Source organism: Nomia melanderi, chromosome 6, assembly GCF_051020985.1.
Source record: "Nomia melanderi isolate GNS246 chromosome 6, iyNomMela1, whole genome shotgun sequence".
In the NCBI taxonomy this organism is placed as follows: domain Eukaryota; kingdom Metazoa; phylum Arthropoda; class Insecta; order Hymenoptera; family Halictidae; genus Nomia; species Nomia melanderi.
In genome coordinates, this window is record NC_135004.1 from 10007036 (window position 1) to 10025243 (window position 18208).

The 18208-nt window shown below is 34.5% G+C and overlaps 2 protein-coding genes across 5 annotated transcripts in view; both read left to right on the forward strand.

Moving 5' to 3' along the window:
• The window catches only part of LOC143174635 (odorant receptor 10-like), a 7801-nt gene extending 4443 nt beyond the window's left edge, over positions 1-3358 (forward strand). Inside the window, exons 4-7 of one of the 4 annotated variants that reach the window (XR_012998840.1) lie at positions 35-148; positions 865-1020; positions 2494-2699; positions 3225-3358. Coding sequence is in view for 3 of the 4 variants with exons in the window: in XM_076368629.1 (XP_076224744.1) it covers positions 35-148; positions 865-1020; positions 1252-1302 (321 nt within the window). In the remaining variant the exon portion in view is untranslated. The other 3 variants (XM_076368630.1, XM_076368629.1, XM_076368631.1) reach the window with 3 other exon arrangements.
• A 3198-nt stretch (positions 3359-6556) lies between these two features.
• Positions 6557-14759, forward strand: LOC116430396 (uncharacterized). The gene is made up of 12 exons (XM_076368344.1): positions 6557-6942; positions 7936-8302; positions 8402-8614; positions 8990-9103; positions 9398-9553; positions 9674-9720; positions 10550-10852; positions 11243-11579; positions 12006-12218; positions 12489-12602; positions 12897-13052; positions 13460-14759. The coding sequence occupies exons 1-12, from the start codon at positions 6656-6658 to the stop codon at positions 13508-13510; spliced, it is 2358 nt and encodes a 785-aa protein (XP_076224459.1). The 5' UTR covers positions 6557-6655; the 3' UTR covers positions 13511-14759.
• Positions 14760-18208: the final 3449 nt, after the last annotated feature.

Here is an 18208-nt window from a genome sequence, read left to right on the forward strand (position 1 = left end):
GAATATCCGATTAAAAAATAATTTTATATTTCAGTCGGTGACAGCTGAAAATGGACTTCCCATGCTACTGAAATCTATTATGTTTTACAACGTGGTTTGTTTAGAAGTATTTATATACTGCTTCGTTGGAGAGTTCCTCGACATTAAGGTCATCAAAAAAAGTGCATTGCATTAAAAATATCGTATACAAAAAATTATAAAGAGAGGACGTAAAAATCTTTTGCTTTTACAGTGCGCGTAGTAACATTCCGTTCCATAAACTTTTTAATTCATTAGTCGACGCGACTTATTTCAAAAGTTTCAAATAATTGTTTGTCTCAAATATTTTCGTCGTAGCGGAATTGGTCTTTCAATAGCATTAAAAACGTGAAAACCTTTTTATTCGATTTAACCGCGACGTAGGTATTGCACAATATTTCATATTGTTATTTGCTAAATACAAAGAATATGTGCTTCATTTTTCTAGTAATGATTTTATACGAAATTTGAATTAACTGTACCGAACTGCAAATTATTTTAATTCGATACTTTTCTTATTACGATCACCACATTTGTTGTAAATGTTGTTACACATTTATAAGATAATTTTCATCGAATGTGTCAAAAGACATTTTTAAAAATGTTTATTTCAATGGCTTTCTAAGTTTAATTATATTTTCTCATTTCACTTTTCAAGCTTTCCTATAATATTTATATAATTGATTATAGAAACATTCAAGTCAATTTAGGAAAAGTGAGTAAAATTTTGAAATGTGACTTTTGACACTTTCGGTGAACATAATGTTAAAGCATCGGGTATTTCACAATTAAACCTGATTAATCGTTAAGAAATAATTATTAAAACAGATGTTTCTAAATTTTTAGAGTAAAATGATTGCCAAGGTGGCATATGAAATACCATGGTACAACTTACAGCCTTCTGTGAGTCGGCAGGTAGTGCTGTTAATATTAAGAGCTCAGAGGGGTCTACCACTTACTTTTGGGAAATTCTCGAATCTCAATTTGGAAAGTTTTACCAGTGTAAGTTTCATTTTATTTTATCTACGATCATACTTGTCATTCACAGCGAATAGTTTCCGAAAACATTTGCGTACTTCTCCGTATTAAGCGTACAAAGGTACTGAAAATATTATTTTAACGCAGACAGCATTCGCAAAATTTCTATTACAATCTGCGTTCATTATTTTCCAAATTCTGTTTGTTATTCAGTTTTCGACAGGATGAGTAATTTTATTTTCTTTATATTTGTAGATCATGAAGGCATCAGCATCTTACATGTCAGTTCTCCTTGCGATGTCTTGAAATGATGAAATTGAAATTGAAATATAAACCTTGCAAGTGTTATACACATAGCATAACGTAAATTAGAACGAAAGACTATTATTAAATTCACCTGTTATCTTAAACAAAATAGACTTATCATTTTGTGCTATGTAGTTGTTTTTTAGCGGTTTGAAAAAGAAAGCAGAGAAATAAAAGTATTCATCGTTTTCCAGTTACAGTCACTAGAGTTATAAAAACAAAGTATCGAATCGTTACTTTAAATTGGAACAAAAGCGTAGTACATATTTCGCCGTCCGCTTCTACTCGTAAAGTTTCGATGTTAAGAGAAGTTCCCGCGAAATCAATACTGGAATCAAATTTATAACATATATACAATTATTGATTGAAAAACTGATCAATAAAAGATCCATATAATTCTAATGTATTCTTAAAATTGAATGCGCCACATAAAATTATTTCTTCGAAACGGTTTTTAAGGGTGAGTATGCAGTGAAATACGATTTTTCATTTTCAATCGCGTATAATTGCATTTAGATTATGCATGAAGATGTAATAATATTGGAAAATTTACTCACGCTGTTCCAAACTCGCGACTCTAAACTTCGAGGAATACAATCAAAAATATACAACCACTATACAAACTCATTTTCCTAACAATTATTATGAAAAGCACATTTCGATATTTTGTACATGCCTCCATATTGTTTGCGTTCCATGTAATATCACTTCCAAACTTCCCACAAATGCACAGAAATCCTCTACTTTTCACTTTCAAATACAAAAATTTCCGAGATCGCATGCACTGACAGAAATGGACTAATTTTTCAACTCATCCCCCTGCTTGCCGACAGTACCATGGAAAGGAACTTCGAACGACACGTTTTTATTTCTACATATATTTTTGGTTACTTTCGAAAACGTAATTCACTGCAACTTCTTCTTGAATCAATGTAACACGCGAGCATGCGAAACGCATCTCCGTTTGTATTTTTAATGCAGCCCATTTATTTATTCCAACGAGGTTGATGCTACTGCAATTCATCGGCGAAATATGTACCCGAAATTATAACACGCACTTCTTCGCCTGTCCTTTGTTCTCGGTGAAACTGCAATCGTTTATTTAGAATATTTATGCGCGCCATGCAAATGGAAACAAATGGCTGGAGGTTGCGGGGTTCCGTTGCGCAACGTTTTCACGAAGATTTTCAGTTTATCATAGGACGCTGCTGAAGTCTCATCGGGGGTGATAACGCGAAAGTTCCAATATAATGGACCTCGGCGAATCAAAATCAAGAGACGTCTGAGAAAGGCGACGAGAAAAGGAAATACAGATAACCTCGGCATAACAGAGTTTCACTCTAACACAGTTTGCGAATTGGGAAAAACCCTCATATAACACAGCATCCTAGAACACGGTTTGTGAATCACAGAAATCCTCGCGCAACGCTTCAAGTTTTTAAGAGCTAAACTCGAAATTAGAGAAATCCCCGGGCAACACGGAACGAAATAAGAGATTTTAAGTGCTCAAGACGTCTCATTGGAAATTTTTCACTTGAGCGTGTACGTCGTATCATATTTGCCTGCAGAGTTTTGAAATTTATTAGAATTTGAAATCCTATTTTTTTCGTGGAGAATTAACCCTTTGCACTCGTATGTCATGCTGGAGATGACAAAACAAATTTGTTACAGAACGTTGGAAAATTACTTTAATTTGTTTCCCTAAAATAAATACAAGGTACACCCAAAAACATTGAAATCGATTGAAAATCGAGTGCAAAGGGTTAATTACATTTTAAAACTTCGTGTTTCCTTTTTGCTAGATTGTATTTAAACCTCCTTTAGAAACGGTAATTATGTTTCTCTAATTTCTGGAAATTAGCTCCCTTTTTTGCACTAATTCTTTGTTTCGTGTAACACGGATTCACATAACACTGTTTTAGGAACGTAACAACCGTGTTATACGGGGGTCACCTGTGTTTCGAGATGACACTTCGATGTACCGTCAGCCGGTCGGTGAAGGACTTCATTTTGTCGGCATTTGTCCGGCACACCGTACCCGGGGTTACATAAGCTTTACTGGTTAACAACAGCCATATGGCAAATATGTCTGTACAAATATATAATTTATACAGTTGAAAACCGACAGTTTCGTGGAAGTGATCGTCTATCTGAGCATCATCTTGCACTACACTTTGCTGATCGTTAAGCTGTTTGTTGTTTGGATTTATCGTAGGTAAGTTTTCTGTTAGGAGACAGTACTTACTGCAGGAAAGTACACGCGTTACTCACGTAAGTCAAGCCAGTGGCATAAAAGTGAAGAAGGGCAAGGGGTGACGTCCAGTCGCGGCGCTCGGTTCGATAGTAATGGCGGAATTAGTTTCGGCACGTCTTTGTTACTGGCCGGCTTGGCTCATGTGAGTAACGCACTGTATACATTTACATTTAATGAAGAAATATTGTAAAGTTATGTCTTTTGTTTACTGGAAATTGAAAGTTCATCGTTCAGTGATGTGTTATCGCGTTGCAAATGCAATACTGATACAATGAGCATTGGATCATTGCAACATCGTCGACCCCAACATATTCCCAACAGGTTTCCTTTAACACACCATAGCGCTTGACCTCGTTTACATTGTCAAATATTAATACTTTCAATTGTTCTCATTGCTATACTGGACCTTACACACAAGCCAATTGAACCCTTTGCACTCAGTAGTTTCTCGTTAGAAATGTTTAACATTTTTTGACGAGGCGAAGATGATATTCCTTGAAACTAACTCGAAGGGAAATCACAAGTACATTGAGGAACAAAGCTATTTTATTCCAATATTTCACGTAAGGCATTATAAAGTCCAATATTAAATATCAGATTTTATAGTTTACTGAGTCAAATGGCGATTGAGAGTCACCTTCCGAGTGCAAAGGGTTAACTATTCTTTTCGTATAGTATTAACGATATTTACGATGTAAGAGTTCTTTTAAAAAATAGTGTGCTACCTCTCCCCGACTTACCACAGTTCATTATTCATCTCATAAAAATGTTTTTTTCCTAACAATTTTAAGGTTATTACTTATTGGTATACCAATACGTATTGATATGTCTAACTGCTTTAGATTATTGTAACCTAAAATAATAACGACCATAGAGGACGATTGTGTGAAATACGCTGTTGTCGATACGAATAATATGATATCGAAAACAACGGACCTTTTATATCGTTTAACGAGCGCACTCACTTTTCACTTTAGCGAAAGAAGTTCTCATTCTCAGTTTAGTTCTCTTCTGTTGATGAGGACGAGTGAAAGTGATCATGTCCTAGCAATTATTATTTTAAGTCTATCAGAAAGTTCTGTTCGTGTTTGAATATAAAGAAAATAACACCAAATCAAATTACTACAGTTCACTCAATTAAACGATGGTTATTTGAAAACATTTCTATATTATAAATAACGCTACCCAATGTGGTGACGTTCAGTTAAATGAACGTGCAATAATAATAATGCAATTCAATCAAACGATTTAATATTATAATTTTTCCATTTTGTATATGTTGCTATATGAAGTTAATATTTACTGGACAATGTAGTTTCCATAGTTATTAATGACCTCTTACTAGCGTAATGGTTTTCATTCAGTTACTTTTTCGTTACTTTATAGTGACACTTTATAGCTTCTTTATTTTATTCGGCGCATTTCGAAAGGTGAACGACGTGGATCATAAAAGTGACATATTTGTTAGGAGTATAGAACTTTTATTTCTCTATTCCCTTGCTGTTCATCTGTCTGTATATCCGGTACTCCATCTGTATTTCCGTTTCTTCTATTTTATAACACAATAAACTACTTTATTAAAACAAGGATCAGAGAGTTGATGCTTTAAATCTGAATTAATTAACTGATGCTTCTTTATGGGGGGATCTTTTAATTAGGAACATAACTTTTTCCTTCCCTTTTATCCTGTTATAATTGAAATTAATGAGTAAAATGCTCCGTAGTCTAGAAAGTGTGAGTGACATACACAAACGACGTAGTTAAAGAAAAAATCACTGTCACTTTCGTATGCGTGACGTGATACGTACCGGAAAAACATTCTTGCCTGTATACATCGGCGACATGGTAGAAGACATGTCAATTAACCTATTTGCCTTATACAAAAGTAAAAAGAATGTGACCCTGTTACTGAGTTCCATTTCATTAAATTTGTGTATTTATAAGTATTCTTGACGCAATAGAAAATATTGTGATATTTCAGTGATTTATGAATGTTGACTACAGAAAATAAGTAAATACACAGCTCATGCAGCTGCAAGACTATGCAGCTTTTACAGCAAGCATTTTTTCGTAATTCTGATTTTAAACAGAAATATTCCAACTGACAAAGTCAGGTGGTACATCCCACACAAATATAAAATGGTTTTTATAAAACCTGTATATATTTCTATTACTTTTAGATACTTCATGCAAGATGTCACGTCGATATACTGTGCCACATATTAACGAACATATCTCCTAAAAATGAAAGTCAATTGCGATTCGTCATTGATCGACATCAAGAAATCATCCTATTTGTACAGAGAATTGAAAAACTTTACACTTATACATCTTTCCGCCAGCTTCTGTCAAACACTCTATCCACTATCCAGTACTTCTTGCGATGTCGTAAAAATTTCGCCCAGTATATTTTCCACCGACGAATTGCATGTGTAATTATACGTAAAACATTAGGAACACCGTATAATGCACATAAACCGCCGTGGTCCACTAAAATGAAAAAAAGACGAACACACACAAGAGAGAATTACGTTTGTATAAAACATGAACGTATTATCTTCTTTGCAACGCTTTCTCCTTAGAATGAAAAGAAGCACTACCGCCTGTTGCAGAAACGGAACTAACATTCCAATTTCTTTTTCACCTCGTGATGCTTCAATCCGGTAGTATTCCAAGGAATACATTTTCATTTCTAAATTCTTTTTTTTCCTTAGTTTCGAAACTTTAAATTGTTGCAACCACTGTTCCAATGAATATGACATGCACTCACGTGCTGTGCGCGCTGCTTCGGAATATTTAACAGCGATCATTTATTATTAAAGCGAAGTTTGATACCACACGACATTCGATGAAAACTTGAAACTGTGCGAACGCATCTTTTGTTCATGTAAAACCTGTAATCTTTTATTTTGAATATTTAAGCAGGGTATGCGAGGGGGAACAGATGGCTGGGAAACTTTTATTTCCTATTGTTTTTTCGAGAAGGTTTTCAGTACGTCGTGGAACATTGTTGCGATACTATCGAATGTAAGGGTGATCGACGCGATGATCCCAATGTAATGGACTCTGGTGAATGAAGGATAAGTGGAACTTAGAAAAATGAGGACGAAGAAAGGAGTATCAGGTGGCATGAAACTGCCGAGTACAGTTAGCAAGTCTGTCAGGTACGGGCTTCATTTCGTCGGTATTTGGCCAGGCACATTGTTCCCAGGTGTGCATAAATTTTTCTGGATTTTGACTGTGGGTCTCTGCCAAGGATATCAGTACAAGTATGTGCTCACTCATATCAAAACTAACAGCCTTATGGAAACAATGGACTCTTTGAGTATTACTTTGCCGTACACTGTTCTGGGTATTAAATTAATGATTGCTTGGGTGAATCATGGGTAAGTCTCCTTCTCTTTCAAATAAAAATAGAAATCTAATTGTTTTAGAGGATGTTTTGTTCTTTTATTTTCGGTAGTGTTATTTGAAAATATAAAAGATATTGATTTATTTGATGTAATACGAGTTTTGAGTAACAAATGACTTTTACAGTTCTTTATTACAAGGTTTACAGAAAAATGAGTCGACAAAATAATTTCTGGTACCCAATTATTATTTCATTCTTGGTTAGTCTATATGCAAGAAATTACTGCGACTAAGATAATTAAATGGGTTTTACTTTAATAATAGACAAGAATTATACTTTTCGTCGTATGTAAAATTATAGTGGGACAGAGTAATAATTATACAATGTTTTAATGATTAATCCTAGAAAGGCTATGTTTCGGGTCGTTACGTGACAGATTAAGGTGGGACTCGCGGAATGCACTTAAGTTCATTATATTTTTCACCAAAAACTGTCTTTCAAATACATATATTTCAAGAGTACACCTTGCCATATCAAAAGCAAATAATATAAAAACCGTTTTTATACACTGAATTTGCACAATTTTTATTATGGCCTACTAACAAATGAATAAAATCAAATTGACATCTTGTCTGACACCGTACGTTTATTTTAAATTACTGTATTACTCATGTGCTTATTACATACGTGATTTTTTTGCATCTGATACGAAATTGTTTCTGTTGTGTGAGAAGAAATTTAATTTTTTTGTTTGTTACTACCCGTACACGCATGTAACAGCGTTCTTCAAACTCTTCAAGCGATGCATCTGCATCTCACACGACTTTAACAATCGCTTTACTAACCCAAAATCATTGTTCCGTAGTAATATTAAAGATATTAGCAACAAGAAATAATTTCATGAAACTTTTTGAAAGTAAGAGAAATGATGCTTTCTTTAAATTTGTAATTTGGTGGATTCGAGGAACCTCTCTTCCACAGACTTTCTAGGGTTAAAATAATTCGCTGTAACTTACGGTTAACGAAGGCTGATGACTCTACTGACGATATCTCGCAGTTTGCTATGTGAAATCTTAACAACCATGGAGGAAGATTGCGTGAAATATGCCGCCATTGATAGCAATAAGATCATACCCAAAACGTCGGATCTTTCGTATCGTGTAACGACCTCGATCGCTTTCGTGTATTTGGTAGCAGCGACTACATATTCAGCCGGTGCCCTATCGATACCACGATACAACGATTCGTTGGATCGACAGCTTATCTTGAATATGGATTTACCGTTCGACACCAATGAATCGCCTGCTTACGAGCTTGTTGTGACTGCACAAGTTATTCATCAAGTGGCAGCAGCATACACGTTTGGCATCTTTGGTGCTCTGCTCACGATGATGGTCAGTTTAAATGATTCTATTGATCTTTTATTTCTTGAACCTGAGTATATGAGGTGCAAAGTTTGCATTATTATTTAGCCATAGTGTCACTATTTTTAGATACTTCACATAGGATGTCTCGTTGATATATTATGCCATATACTAACGAATATATCTTCTAAAGACGAAGGACAAGTACGATTCGTTGCAATGCGGCATCAAGAAATCATCATGTTTGCAGAAAGAATTGAGAAATTCTTTACCTACATATCTCTTTTTCAACTTTTTGCGAACACTTTAACGACATGCTGTTTGGGATTTATCATTATAGCTGTAAGTTATGCTAGTTTCATTATGTATGCATACAAAAGTGTACTAGACATTTATATGAAACGCTTAAAAGTATGGTTTTACTCAAATGAACAAAATTTACAAGTCTTTTAAGTTCACAAAAATAAATTCAAAGTTGGATAATAAAAAAGTTCTTATTGAAGACGGCAGATTAATGATCAATGTAACTGATACAAGCACAAGAAACCAAATAATTTGTCGAAGCTAATTTTCTTAATATTATTAATTTTATAATACAGTTTTATCTTAATTGAAATACTTTAGATGGCAGAGTTAAATGGTACAAAATGTATATTGTATTCACATGTATTTGATTTGTGTATGTATATTTTACATAATAATAATTTTGTATTCCAGTCATTGAGAACAGATAGTAGCCGTATCATACTCATCAAGTGTTGTTGGTTCTACATGGTACTTTGTTTAGAGATATTCATATATTGCTTCGCTGGAGAATACCTCAGTGCTAAGGTTATTATGCTTCTTGAATTAAAACAAGCGGATAAGGAATTTTATACCCTGTGAGGTGATTTATTCGACATACAGGTATTATCTGAAATAATTCAACGGAATAGAATATGTGTGCAGATTCTGTTCGATTAAAATGTCACTGATATTTCATTCGGTAGAAATGAAATTGAAAGTACAAAATTTTGCGATTAAAAATAACGTTATTGTGCTTGTTTTCATGTCTGAAACTGTTGGTAATATCTAGATTATGTAATACTAACTCATATTATTCTTAATTTTCGGTTTAATTTTTAGAGCGATAGGATGCTTGATGCAGCATACCAAGTTACCTGGTACGATTTGCAGCCTACAATCAGTCGACAATTGGTGCTTCTAATTTTAAGATCCCAGAAGGGAATGCCGTTAACTTTCGGAAAGTTTTCAACACTGAATTTGGAAAACTTTACTGGCGTAAGATTTGTATATTGTATTTCTGGTAATATTGAAATTGAAAACAAAGTAATTCATTCATCATATATCTAACAAATAAAATATATAATAAAATTTGTGATTTGATTAATGTGTCCGCAGATAATGAAAGCGTCAGCATCTTACATGTCAGTACTTCTTGCGATGTCGTAAAGAATCCACCCCGCATAGTTCCCATCGATGAATTGCATGCGTAATTCTGCGTAAAACGTTTAGAACACCGTGTAATGCACATAAAAAGCTGTGGCCCACCAAAATGAAAAAAGGCGATCACATACGAGAAAGAATTATGTTTGTATAACATAAACCTGTTGTTACTACGTGCTTAAAATACAATCTTCTGTCATTGACAATTACATATGAGTGTATTAAAAGTAAAAGTTAATCGTAAAAAATATAATGAACACTGGACTGTTCAACCTACGTTTTATTTTAAAATATTGTCAGTTGCTTTCTTTACAAAGCTTTCTTCTTTAGAATGGAAAGAAGCACTACCTCGTGTTGCAGAAACGGAACTAACCTTTCAATTTCTTCTTTACCTTACAATGTTTCAATCCATAGTATTGAGGGAAATACTTTTTCATTTCTAAATGTTTTCGTTTTCCTTAGTCTCGGAACTTTAATTTGTTGCAACCACTGTTCCAATGAATATAACATGCGCTCACGTGCTGTGTGCGCTGCTTCAGAATATTTAACAGCGATCATTTATTATTAAAACGAAGTTTGATACCACACGACATTCGATGAAAACTTGAAACTGTGCGAACGCATCTTTTGTTCATGTAAAACCTATAATCTTTTATTTTGAATATTTAAGCAGGTTATGTGAGGGGGAACAGATGGCTGGGGAACTTTTACTTCCTATTGTTTTTTCGAGAAGGTTTTCAGTACGTCGTAGAACATTGTTGCGATACTATCGAATGTAAGGGTGATCGACGCGATGATCCCAATGTAATAGACTCTGGTGAATGAAGGATAAGTGGAACTTAGAAAAATGAGGACGAAGAAAGAAGTATCGGGTGAAATAGAACTGCCGAGTACAGTTAGCAAGTCTGTCAAGTATGGGCTTCATTTTGTCGGTATTTGGCCAGGCACAATGTTCCCAGGTGTACATAAATTTTTTTGGATTTTGACTGTGGGTCTGTGCCAGGGATATCAATATAAGTATATCTACAAGCATCTTCAAACTGACAGCCTTATGAAAATAGTCGATACTTTGAGTATTACTTTGACAAACACTGTGCTGGCTATTAAATTAATGATTGCTTGGGTGAATCACGGGTAAGACTCCACCTCTTTCAAATAAAATATAGAAATTTAGCTGCTTGAGAGGATGTTTTGTTCTTTTATTTTCGGTAGTGTTAGTTTGTTGCTTCCGGTACGCACCTGTAGCTGCGTTCTTCAAACTCTTCGAGCGATGCATCTACATCTCACATGACTTTAACGATAACTTTACTAACCCGAAATCATTGTTCCGTAGTGATATTAAAGATATTAGCAACAAGAAATAATTTCATGGAATTTTTGAAAGTAAGAGAAATGATGCTTTCTTTAAATTTGTAATTCGGTGGATTCGAGGAACCTCTCTTCCTCAGACTTTCTAGGGTTAAAGTAATTCGATGTAACTTACGGTTAACGGAGGCTGATGACTCTACTGACGATATCTCGCAGTTTGCTATGTGAAATCTTAACAACCATGGAGGAAGATTGCGTGAAATATGCCGCCATTGATAGCAATAAGATCATACCCAAAACGTCGGATCTTTCGTATCGCATAACGAGCTCGATCGCTTTCGTGTATTTGGTAGCAGCGACGACATATGCAGCCGGTACCCTCTCAGTTCCACGATACAACGATTCATTGGATCGACAGCTTATCTTGAATATGGATTTACCGTTCGACACCAATGTATCGCCTACTTACGAGCTTATTGTGGCTGCACAAGTTATTCATCAAGTTGCAGCAGCCTACACGTTTGGCATCTTTGGTGCTCTGCTCTTGATGATGGTGAGTGTGAATGATTCTGTCGATCGCTTATATTTCGTTGGATTTACTTTCTCCATATTATGCTAGATTTGACGTTTTCTTGAGAATATATTTTTCGGAACATATTAAAATATTATAGATATTAAAAGATATTAGTCAATATGTCTGGTTAAAATTTGGAAACTAGTTTATAAGGTATCCGCTTAATGAGGTATTCCGGTTTAACGTGGTCGTTTTCCGCGAATGTCGAATAAGTGTTATATACAATAATTCATGATTTACATTAGAATAAGAACTTTTAATTTTACGAATCATTTAAAGTCGTCGGATCACGAATAGGACTATTCCCTCAAGGTAATCATTAGATGACGAAGTTCCATGCATTTATGAAAAATTTGAAAGTGCAAAGTTTGCATTACCTTTTAGCCATAGTATCACTATTTTTAGATACTTCACATAGGATGTCTCGTTGATATATTATGCCATATACTAACGAATATATCTTCTAAAGACGAAGGACAAGTACGATTCGTTGCAATGCGGCATCAAGAAATCATCATGTTTACAGAAAGAATTGAGAAATTCTTTACCTACATATCTCTTCTTCAACTTTTGGCGAACACTTTAACGTCATGCTGTTTAGGATTTCTTATTATAGTGGTAAGTAATGTTGGTTTAATTATATATGTATACAAAGAGTACTAGAAGTACGTTGAAATGGTTAAAAGTATGGTATTATTTAAATGAAACATGTAGTGACATAATGTTGTTTTAAGTTTGCAAGAGTACCTTGAAAGTTTAATAATAATAAATTTACTACTGGGCACGAAAAATTAGTGATTAGTGTCATTGAACTTTGATTTTTTTTAAATTATACTTGTATATGATTTGTATATACATATTACACGTAATAATACTTCTGTATTACAGTCATTAAAGGCTAGTAGTGGCAATCTCGTAATCATCAAGTGTTGTTGGTTCTACATGGTACTTTGTTTAGAGATATTCATATATTGCTTCGCTGGAGAATACCTCAATGTTAAGGTTATTATGCTTCTTGAATTACAACAAGCGGATAAGGAATTTTATACCCTGTGAGGTGATTTATTCGACATACAGGTATTATCTGGAATAATTCGACGGAATAGAATATGTGTGCCGATTCTGTTCGATTAAAATGTCACTGATATTTCATTCGGTGGAAGTGAAATTGAAAGTATAAAATTTTCCGATTAAAAATAATGTTATTGTACATGTTTTCATAACTGAAATTGTTGGTAATATCTAGATTATGTAATGCTAACTCATATTATTTTTAATTTTCGGTTTAATTTTTAGAGCGATATGATTATTGATGCAGCATACCAAGTTACGTGGTACGATTTGCAGCCTACAATCAGTCGACAATTGGTGCTTCTAATTTTAAGATCCCAGAAAGGAATGCCGCTAACTTTCGGAAAGTTTTCAACATTGAGTTTGGAAAGTTTTTCCCGTGTAAGGTTTTTATATTTTACTTAGGATAATATCTATAGCCAAGAATAATTATAAATTTACAATAGAGGCATTATTTTTCTATTGTATTCGTATCTTTAATAATACAGTCAAAGTAATGGTATAGCCAAGATAATAGGTTGTAATAATATAGCCCAGAAATAATCAAATCAGTTTAATTAGGTTATAACACAAATAGATTTAGTTGTAGATGTAAACGTATTTCAATATTAAGAATTTGTACGCCAAATTCGCATAATTCTGATTAGAAAGAAACTATTTGTGGTCAGTATAAATCAATCATTGCTATTTCACTGCTTCATAGAAATAATAGAAAGAAATAATAAATATATCTTATTTATATTACAGTTGAATAATATTTTGTGTAATTCTGATTTCTGTGTTTGCAGATTATGAAGGCGTCAGCATCTTACATGTCAGTACTCCTTGCAATGTATTAATAGTAACATCTTGGGTGTTTTCTACTTGTAGCGTATTGTAATTTCGAATTTAATCTAGAAATCACACATGGGTATTATGTATGAAACATGGCGCATGTTTATACCAACTGATTCCATTATTTCTTTCGCTTTCCCTCCGTTTGTATTAATCATGTGTGAATAAATAGAACTGTACGTTGAGACGTAATAATTAGATCGTGGATTTTAATGCAAATTCACATTTTTATACAGAAACGTAAAATACTAAATAAAACAGAATCATATACATAGGTCTGCATTTTCTACCATTATTATCTTTAAATATTAGCTTTAAATGAAAACTGACCAAGCACCGTATTAAAAGCTATCGAACCGTATATTTACTTTTTAATTACAATTTCTGTACTTTCCTTATTTTTGTTTCACAAAGAAATTTCTTATTGTATTATAGAACTGGTTATAAATACAGAAAAATCGACAGTCTGGTATTAACGTTTGACGATCTAACACGCACTTCATTACAATTACTAATTTCAATAATCAACATTGTAATATTGACATATAATTAATCCAAGAGTATTTCGTAAAAGCTGTTTTGTCTCGAGAACTCGGAAATAGAAGTTAAACGACTATTATGTTGAGCCACTCAAATAATATCAACCATAGAAGAAGATTATATGTAATATGCTGACATCGATACAAATAGTTTGATATCAGTAGCGGCGGCACTTTCGTGTCGTTTAACGAACTCAATCATTTCCTTCTAGTAACTGATCTCGTCGAGCGTGTATGTAACCGGTACTCTCGCGTTTCTACGATCTGACGATTCAGTGGATCGACAGCTTCTCTTGAATATGCATTTACCGTTCGACACCAACGTGTCGTCTACCTACGAGCTTGCGATAACCGCGCAAGTTATTCATCAAACGACAGCCTATATGTTTGCCGTTCTTGCCGGTCTCCTTTTAATGATGGCATGTATAAATGATTACGACTAACCGATATCTCCGCGATTTTGTTTTCAAATTCAAGAGGCAATTCTTCGAGACCTTCGTGCGTTGAATACGACTCCGAAAACAGTTTCTGTTCATACTTCCCAAGGAATGTATTTTTAAAAAAGAAATAGCAATTTTAACTGTAGAAATTGGTTGAGTATTATTTATAAACATGAAAACTTTTTTTGTAGAAAACGATTTGATCAGCACTGTTAACCTGTTAACCGGGGAATTAACTATTGTTACTTTTAAAGTAATAAAAGAAAATCACTTTTCACTTGTTCATTATTTATTTCGACAAAATATTTTATGACATATTTAGAAAATGTATAAATGACGAAATGTTTTATAAAATATTTAACTGATTAAATATAACGATTGACAATTACAGATTAACAGGTTAAATACAACGATTTATCTTTTAAATGGAATGTTATAATTTTCGTTTACATTGTATGAAGGCGTGCTTCGATGGAAATTCAATCGTTTTGGAATGCAATGGACTTAAAAGTTATTCAAGGTCAACAATGGTCACGAATAATTTAATTAGTTCTTGGTATTGTACTCATTAGTTTCTTTTATTGTTAGAACTGCATAAGGTGTCCAAAATGATTACCATTATTAATTAGACATGTTTCAGCTCGAGCAGTAAGATTCTTAGCAGCTCTTGTTAATTTTCATGGGATCGACGCCACATGCTTCTACTGTAACCTTATTAATAAAACAAATTAACTAGTGAGTACAGTATTATGGAATGATCGAATTGTTTACGACTATTCCAAATACTACGTAGGTTGCTGCAAAATTTTCAGGAGCTCGTTGTCAATCAGTTGTTTATTTTCGTAAAGCTTCACATTTTTAAGTTTCAAGATGCTGACACAACACAATGGAGAATGCATTAACGTCGAAGTAGAATATTCTGAGAAACAATGAAACCATTTGTTCAAACTTATTTGCGAGTTTTCTCATTCCCGATACTTTTGTAGCAACCCACGTTATAATACCGCAAATAACGCGAACACTTTCTACATATATCCGCGAGTTCTTGTTGAATACTCTAGTTACATATTGTCCAGAGTTACTTATTATAACCGTAAGTACTTAACGCTAGTCTCGTAATTTCCGTGTACATACACAGTGCACCTAGGTACACGTTGAGACGTTTAAGAGGTGGCCGGATAGTTCAAGTGAAACAAGAAGTACCTTATGACGTCATGTCCGATCTGCTTGACTTTTACGGTAATGGCGTCATGAAGTTAACTGTTCGGTAAAGAAGATCGCTGACGCATACCTGCAGCGAGCAAAAAGTACAATAAAATAAATCGTTCCACGAAACGTTTACGGTGAACGCTCGAAATTGGTTGAATGTCCACAATCAACGCTGGATCCTGACAATTTACTAAGATTGTCGGTGGATGTCTGAAGTGTTAATTGTGCTCTACTGAAATCGGATGTTTCTCGGTGAACTTTGATTTATATTTCGGGATCGGAAAGAAATCCATTATTCTTAGTTTAAATAGAAAGTTTGATTATGTTATAAAAATCTTTAATTCAAAATATAACTTCCTTCTTTTTTTAAAACAGTTTCATAGCTAGTGATTCATTCAAATAATCCTCTGTTTGGATTAATACTTCAAAGTTTATGTGAAATAATGAAACTTTCTGTTGCGACTAAAAATAATAGGTTTTCTTTCTGGTCTTCTTAACCTCTTACACTGGAAAGACATGCCACGCACGTCGAGATATGTTTCTTCTAAAATTGCTAATGATGTCTTATACACATCAATAGTCTTGTTGCATTACAAGTACTAGATTATTTTGAAACGTATCATTTTATACATAATTATTAATGAACAAAAATAGTGTACATATCCCCGTAAAATCGACGAGAACAAAATTTCTTGCACAAGACTTTGCCAAATCTCTTGTTTCCAGCGTAAGACGTTAATGTATGATTGGCGGTGAATTGGGTTGACAGTGAAAGGTTCAATTACAAGTTAACAGAACACAATTTTCTCCGTGTGTGACTGACAATAGATTTTATTAACATTGGGTTTACGGACGTGTCAATTTGACGCCCATTGAATTTTATAAACATTGCAAGTTAAATGTTTGATCATTGCCGTAAACGCAACAATGTGATACTTGCTAACTTCAAACGAGCTTTCCAATAATCACCTTTATTCGTTCATCTGTTAACGCGACGAACGTACATAAAATAAATCACTGTACAAAAACAAAAAGAATACAACAATATTCAAAAAATCAACTTACACTTTTCAGCCGCCTCAATTGGTCCCTCTTCTTAACATCTGCTTCTTATAACAGAAATGCTACGCTTCCCCGACAGGAAAGAAACTAACTTATCAACTTTTCCTTTACTCCAGTGACGTTACAATTTTATACGGCGGCGAGCCAAGTATTTTTATTTCTACAAGTTTGTCCCTTCAGGTTCCGAAACTTTGATTTACCACAACATCTCTCCCCATCAATATTACATAAGTCCGCGTGCCGCGTGGCTACTTCTGAATCCTTAATGCCGGTCATTTATTATTGCAACAAAGTTGGTGCGCACGATGAAATCGGATGAAACTATAATGCCGATGTGTCTTGCTGTTTGCCCGTAAACCTGCAATCACTAATTTTTAATATTCATGCTGAACACGCGAGGGGAAGCGCACGATTGGGGTACGTGGTATGCTAACTTCTGCATTGGTTTTGAGAAGCTTTTCAGTTCATCGTGCGACGTGCTTGCAGCAGGGTCGTGTGTTTCGAGTGACGATGGTTCGAGCATAATGGGCATTGGCGAGCCGAAGACAACGGGAATTTGGAGAAAAATAAACACGAAAAAAACGACGCGTGACATGACGCTTCGGAGCACGGTCAGCCGGTCTGTGAAGTATGGACTCCATTTTGTCGGCATTTGGCCCGGCACGCCGTTCCCCAGTTTGCATAAACTCTACTGGTTGATGTCCACTGCTTTTTGGCAGCTTTTCCAATACAAATATATAATTAAACACTTTCGAACCGACGACATCGCGTCCGTGGTCGACTGTATGAGTATCTCTCTGCCGTACAGTTTGTTGATCGCTAAATTAATTATTCTGTGGATGAATGACGGGTAAGTTATTCGCCGGCGAGTAGTGCTACGGGACAGAAAAGAAACTCGTGCAGAAGAATATTATTCCTGTCGTAACGAATGAAATGTGCAAAGTGTTAGTGCGCCGACCCAGTACAACGTAGAGTTTTCGATTTCATTGGGAAGCACAAATGTCTATTTGCTGATTATGTGTTACGCCCTTGCAAACGGGACGCTGGTATCATTTTCGTGGTATCAGTATTGTTTAGTAATATTGAAATACTGCGTAATAATTAACGTTTGCAATGAATAATTTGACGATTCTTTTTCAAATTAAATTTGATGTATTATACCGTCGTTGTGTTTGATGAAAACGGTGCAAAACTTTGGATAATGACCACTGAACTGCCGATTTTTATGCAACAATTATTTCTCTAATAATATGTAAACTGGTATACAGAAGAATCTACGCTTTAATTTTAAAACAATGACACTTCAAAGTTAGATATCTATTTTTATATTCGTTCGTTTTCTTGTTCCATTTTGAGATTTAACCCTTTCGCTACGGCGGGCCTCGTCGCGAAATCCCTCGTGTAGAACGGAGCACCGTGCCAAAAGTGGAAACATTAAGTGCACGCAGTCTTC